Genomic DNA, 6,623 nt, shown 5'->3' with positions numbered 1-6,623 from the left:
AATAGCCACTATTGGTTCTGATAGAAAAGTTAGAATTTTCAGATTTTTAACTGGAAAACTCATGAGAGTCTTTGATGAATCACTAAGTGTAAGTATAATATAAATTTAATTTGAATTTACTTTTCTGAAAATTACTTTTATGCAGTTTTTTAAGAAACACTTTTGGTGGATCTAGTTTATATTGGTAATTATTTTCCCTTATCATATCAAAGTTGTTATTCAGCTATCTTCTGTATTCCATTGTTAGTCTTTGAAACTTGTTTCCCTTGGTTTATGATGTGATACCTTCTCTGTCAGTCATCCTAGGACTTGTGTGGCTATCCTTTTCAGCTTTGTGTTGCTTGCAAGTCTATCTTGAAATTCTCAAAACTCAAATATTGTCTTGACTCTCTCTTCTCATTCTTTATTCATTCCTACCTGTATGACTAGAGTCCTGGTGTTGTGCTGTAGAATAAGCTTTGGCCTGCTAAATAAGGTTGGAGGTTCAAGCCCACTAGCCACTTCTCGGAAACCCTACATAGGGTTGCTATGAGTTGGAACCGACTTGGTGGCACTTAACAACAACATATGTATGTGTATTCTTTTTTTTTTAGAAGCTCCCATGTCCTTTTAGTTGCACAAGCCAGAAATCTAGGTAGCATCCTTAACACTGTTTTCCTGCCTCTGTAGTTAATCCATAAGTTCTGTCTGTCTTACTTTTTTCATATACCTTCAGTCCACCCATTTCCTTTTAGCACAGCTGTCACTATCTTAGTTCATGATCTATTGCATGGCCTACTGACTACATTCTGCTTTCCTCCTAACCTATCCGTTTCTCAACAACAGTAATCTTTTAAGATCACATATCTGATCATGTTATTCCTTTTCTTAGATCCTTTCTGTGACTTTCTGTTGGCTTAAGGATCACGACCACAGTTGTGGCCTATTACACCTTCCATGTTGTGGCCTTTGCCTATCACTGCAGCCTATATAAATCACCTTTCTCCCTGCCACTTACTCTACCAAGTTAGGCCAACTTTTCAATTTCTTGATTATGCTTTTAATAACTACTCATCCTTCTAATCTCTTGAAGTGCAACTTTTTCTGGGAAGCTTTCCCTGTTCATACTATCTAGAATTGTTTTTTGTTTTTGTTTTGTTTTTTTTTCATTTCTTTAAATTTCGGTTTGTATTGTTGTATTTTGTTTTAGAACATTTAGTATGGTGGTATTTGGTTAACTTGTATCCTCCCCAGTAGAATAACTCTCTCTGATCTGAGCTTGTATCTGTTTTGGTTCATAATTTTATTTGCAGTATTAAGAACAATACCTTAGATGGGAAACTTGGACATTGGCTACTCAAAATTGGGGGGTGGGGCCTACAAAGACAAGAAGTTACTGGCTTACAAGCTTTCAAGAGGGAGCCTAGATCCAGAGGGTGTAGAGAAAGGTAGAATCTCCACTGAGTAGTATCCAATCTGTCTGGGCAGGACTGATGAAAGGAGATGAGGATGGCACTCATGTGGCAAAATAGTGAATAATTACTATCAGGACTGACTGTGAGGTTTGGAAATGTAAAGGTAGACATTTTGTAGCAAAAAGAGGGGAGTGATTGACTTTATAGTCCAGGAGCAGAGGGCCCTAGGATCATCAGGGAAGAAGAGCAGAGTGCGGGACCCTACCCAGAGAAACAGTGATGCCAGAGATTGAGGCAGTGACGATGACATGGAGAGATGGAAAGGCTGGGAACTCTAGACCCAGAGAGGGATTGGGGCTGTGTGCTGACGACCAAGAGCAGGCTTGCATGCAGTCCCTTTGGTTGGTTGATGATCCATGGAGGTGATTGTAACTATGACAATGTAACGATCTATGATAGGATGAATGTAAAGCTAATGTTCTCCCATGTAAACTATCACATAATTAACAATAAAACATAAAAAAAAAAAAAAGAAGAAGAACAATACTTTAATCACATGAAGAGTGAATCTACCATCACTTGTTAGAGTATTATAAGAGTTTGTTAGAGCATGTAGTCGTATGCCAAGTTTACAAGTTTTTGTAGTTATATGGATCTCATCACCTCTGCTTCTGTCAGGTTCTGTAACCACTAACAGTATGTTGAATCCTTAGAAAGTCTGTAAGTTAAACTTATATAGCAAGAGTACTTACTGCTAGTAAATTTAAAAGTCTTTGGTAGTGACTAATTTACATTCCGTTCTCTAAACTCTTCAAAAATAATTATCTTGTTAGTAACACTCATTTTTTGGTGTCAAGTGGTAATGAGTTGGATGGATTGTCTACTTGAAGTAACATAAATTTAGACAAAGGTGAAGATCTATTTGCTAACTAAATTATGTTCATAACTCATTTCTAATCGGAAGATGATAGCTTTCCACCTGCTTTTAAGAAAAGGAGAATCCTTTTTTGTGTGTTGTTGCCATCTGTTGATTAACTGGTAACTTGATGTTACTGGTAACTTAATTTAAAACTCTATTTCAACTTGTAGCCCTTCAGATATGTCTCTGAAAAAGAAATGTTGCTCAAGAAAACACATGTTCAAACTCTAATCTCTGAACATAAATCTCTTAAGAGTCGTACACTGAGTTTTTCAATCTGCTTTTTCTGGTTCTATTCGTTAAAATAATGGGACCAATATAATAAGAGATCAGTAGTAAAGCTTATGAGAGAAGTTGTGATTAAGCATGAGAGTTTGCCCAAAATGTTAAATGCCAACTAAATTAGGTACTACAGTGCTAGTGATTAGGGACGATACAAATAATACTGCAGTGTTTTTTTATTGTTGCTAGCTGCTGCCAAATCCACACCCTTCTTAGGACATCTCCATGTACAATGTAACTCAGCGCTGCCTGGATACTGTGTGGTCTCCTTATGACTAGTCAATGACTGCAATTCATAATTTGTTGTTAAAGGGGGGAAAGAGTTTCCAATTAGATAGGGTCCTTCTTTAAGATTGAATGGTCTGAAATAATATCTTTTAGTATTTAACCAGCTGCTCCTTGGAAACCCTTTACAGGGTTGCTATGGGTTGGCACCGACTCAATGGTACATAACAACAACAACAACAACAACTTTAGTATTTAACTAGTGCCACTGCATATTGCCAGGTAGTTCTGTATACCAGAGGCCCCGCTATTAGGAATAAAACCCGTTGCCACTGAGTCACTTCTGACAGCAGCTCTAGGCCATAGTGGAACTGCCCCAGAGGGCTTCCAAGGCTGTTATTTTACAGAAGCAGACTGCCACATTCCTCTTGTGGAACAACTGATGAGTGCAAATTGCCCACCTTTTAGTTAGCAACCAAGTGTTTAACTACTGGCCCCCCTTGTTTTTAAGGCTTTGGTTGTTAATTGCTGTCAAGTTGCTTTGGATGCATCCTGAACCGGTATAGAGTTTCCAAGGAGGAGCTGGTTGGTTTGAACCACTGACCCTGTGATTAGCAGTCCAATTCTTATCCTACAGCACCACACTAGGACTCCCACATGCAAATATTAATATTAGCTCACGTTGATAAACACATCTGATTTATTTTTTATTTTTTTAAAGTCTTCTAGCCTCAATAGCGGAGTTCTGGTATGGTGCTATGGGTTAATGCACTGGACTGCGAAGTCAGTTTGAACTACAAGGTTAGCAGTTTAAGCTCACCAGCCGCTCCTTGGAAACCCTATACACGGCACTTAACAACAATAAACCTTAATAGAAAATATGTTTATCAACTTGAGCTAATAATAAAATACTCATATGTGGGAGTCCTGGTGTAGTGCTGGAAGATAATGCGCTGGACCACAAGGCTAGTTTGAGCTGCAGAGGTTGACAGTTCAAACCCACCAGCCACTCTTCCTATGCAGGGTCCCTGTGAGTCAGAACCGACTTGATGGTACTTAACAATACAGCAACATGTGGGCCGGTAACTACATATAAACTTGAATTCTTAGGAACTAAGTCTTCCTCTAGTAGAAATAATTGTGATTCCCCTACTACAAAATGCAGTCCAGTGTTTTGGGTTACCCCTGTTCCATAGGTAAGTAATATATACCATACTTTCTGTTTCTTTGAGACAGGAGATGAGATCCTAAGGACTGGATGTTTTACTTGTTCTACAGTGTTTTTACTTCTTGCTTGCTTGTACCCTAATACACATGCTTCCTTTTTAAATTTTTGGAGTTTTGTATATTGTTCTTACCATATCTAAAAGAATTGGAGGAGACTTCAAACTAAGAAAAGATAGAAGTAGATGGGCCATAAGTCTAGGTTATTTTCATCTGTAATGGGGAACCTTTTTAAACCTGCTGTTTAATGCCTTGAATGTCTAGAAACTTAATGTAAAGAGCATTACATCTTCTGGGAGGCTAGTATATTAATGTTGTTGGGTGCTGTTAATTTCACCTTATAGCAACCCTATAAGACAGGTAGAACTTACCTGTAGGGTTTCCCTGGTTATAGGGGTCCTGGTGTGACACCGCGGGTTAATGCTACGGGCCACATGTGACTGTAGAGCACTTGGAATGTAGCTAGTTTGAATTGAGATGTTCTGGAAGTACAGAATGCACACGTGCTCTCAAAGACTTAATATGAAAACAAGAATCAAAGTCATCTAAAATTTTTTTGCATTGCTTACTGTTGAAATTGGACCTGGTGTGATGCTCTGATAAGGATTGAACTGCTAACTGCAAGGTCAGCAGTTCAAACCGACCAGCTGCTCTTCAGAAACACTACACATGGACACTTAAGTCGGAACTGACTTGACACAACAACAATGTTGAGATAATAATGTATTTGATAAACTGGTTAAAAAACAAAACAATTTTATTTTTTTAAAAATTTAATGTAGTTACTAGAAAATTATATTTGTCCCTTACATTATAAGGACTCCTGGTGTGGTACTGTACTTATAACCACACGTTCCGTAGTTCAAACCCACTAGCTGCTCCTCAGAAACCCTATATAGGGTCACTATGAGTCAAAACTGGCTCAATGGCACTTAACAACTACTTATATATTCACTGGAAAGTACTAGTCTAATGCTTTTAAAGGAATCCTAATGTGAAGGAGCTCTGGTAGTGTAGTGGTTACAAATTGGGCTGCAAACTGCAAGGTCAGCAGTTCAAAATACCAGCTGCTCCATGGGAGAAAGATGAGGCTTTCTGCTCCCATAAAGATTTACAGCCTCGGAAACCCTGTTTAGGGTCGCTATGTGTCGGAACCGACTCAATGGCATTAACAACAACAACAACAATGTGGCAGTGTAGAACTAGCATTGGACTGCTAACCCCAGGACTGGCTGTTCAAACCCACTTGCTGCTCCTTGGAAACCCTATACAAGATCTCTATGAATCAGTATCGACTCGATAACATTTAACAACATTAATAGCTTATAAAAGGCAGAAAGATGTTTTATTATTTGTTTAGAGAAAGCAGTAATTAACCAAGTGTTTTCTTTTTTAATTAGAAAAATCAGTTATTGTAAAGTATTATTTTGTTTTATTTTCATGAAAAACGTATTGGTGGCATTTTTTTAGTGCTCATAGTGTTTAGAATCCCCCCTAAGAAGATATATAAGTACACAGACTATTTGGTAACTGGCTTTTAATGTGTAGTTTGCTTCTATTTTAATTCCTATTCCCTTTATTATATAGCTTTTTTAGCTAATAAAGGATTTGTTTCATAGATGTTTACTGAACTGCAGCAGATGAGACAGCAGCTACCAGACATGGAATTTGGCCGACGAATGGCTGTAGAACGCGAATTGGAGAAGTTGGATGCAGTAAGATTAATTAATATAGTTTTTGATGAAACTGGACATTTTGTGCTGTATGGAACAATGCTAGGCATTAAAGTCATAAATGTAGAAACAAACCGGTAAGCTTCAACATAATGTGTTTTTTTAAAGTGCATTTATAGTAGACCATTTTCTCCTTCAGGGAAAACAGTGGAAGTTTTGTTTGCTTTAAGACAAGTGGAATAGTCCCAAATGTCTAAACTTAACCAAATGTTTTGATTGGATTATTCTGTTTCTAATCTTACGTAAAAAGTTTCCACTCATGTTTGTAAAAGAAATGAAAAAAAGATATGCATAGTTTCAAGTTTTGTTTTGTTTTGTTTTTTTGACAAGTTTAAGTTTGTCTTTTGCTTACTGATTTAAATTTGCCTGGTTCATGCTAAATGTTGCCAAATATTTTAACCACAGAATTCAGCATTACATCCTGCTAGACATAAAATCAGAAGTTAAAATGCATAAAACCACAATAAACCTTTTGTGCAAACAGTCTGTTTGGTCTTAGTACAAAATAGCCACAATGAGATACTATCACTGAATGTAAATGAAAAAACTTATGGTATATTTTTAGGGGTAAAAAAATTCTGTGCTATGCATTCCCTATATAATTGTATTTATATTGTAGTTCTTGGCAATACAAATCTTTGAAGGCTTACACAAAGATTAAAATAATAGGGATAGGTTAAAACTGTAACTGAAGGATTATATTTTTTAAACTACCTACGAATTTTTAAAATAAACAATATTATTTGTTAAAAAACCTTTCGCTAGTTATTTAGTACATAATTGATAACTTTTATCTGTAAAGTTCTTATGAGTGAAGTTAATCTTAGTAATTTTATGATGTAAAAC

At 36.7% G+C, this 6,623-nt stretch overlaps 1 protein-coding gene across 1 annotated transcript in view; it reads left to right on the top strand.

The window, feature by feature from the left end:
- Nucleotides 1-6,623, top strand: part of LOC102832792 (peptidylprolyl isomerase domain and WD repeat-containing protein 1-like) — a 35,913-nt gene that overhangs the window by 14,326 nt on the left and 14,964 nt on the right. Inside the window, exons 6-7 of the mRNA XM_006870998.1 lie at nt 6-88; nt 5,664-5,854. Coding sequence (XP_006871060.1) covers nt 6-88; nt 5,664-5,854 — 274 coding nt within the window. The remainder of the gene's footprint in view (nt 1-5; nt 89-5,663; nt 5,855-6,623) is intronic.

Source organism: Chrysochloris asiatica, unplaced genomic scaffold, assembly GCF_000296735.1.
Source record: "Chrysochloris asiatica unplaced genomic scaffold, ChrAsi1.0 scaffold00157, whole genome shotgun sequence".
Taxonomy (NCBI): domain Eukaryota; kingdom Metazoa; phylum Chordata; class Mammalia; order Afrosoricida; family Chrysochloridae; genus Chrysochloris; species Chrysochloris asiatica.
This window is presented reverse-complemented; position numbering and strand designations above follow the sequence as displayed.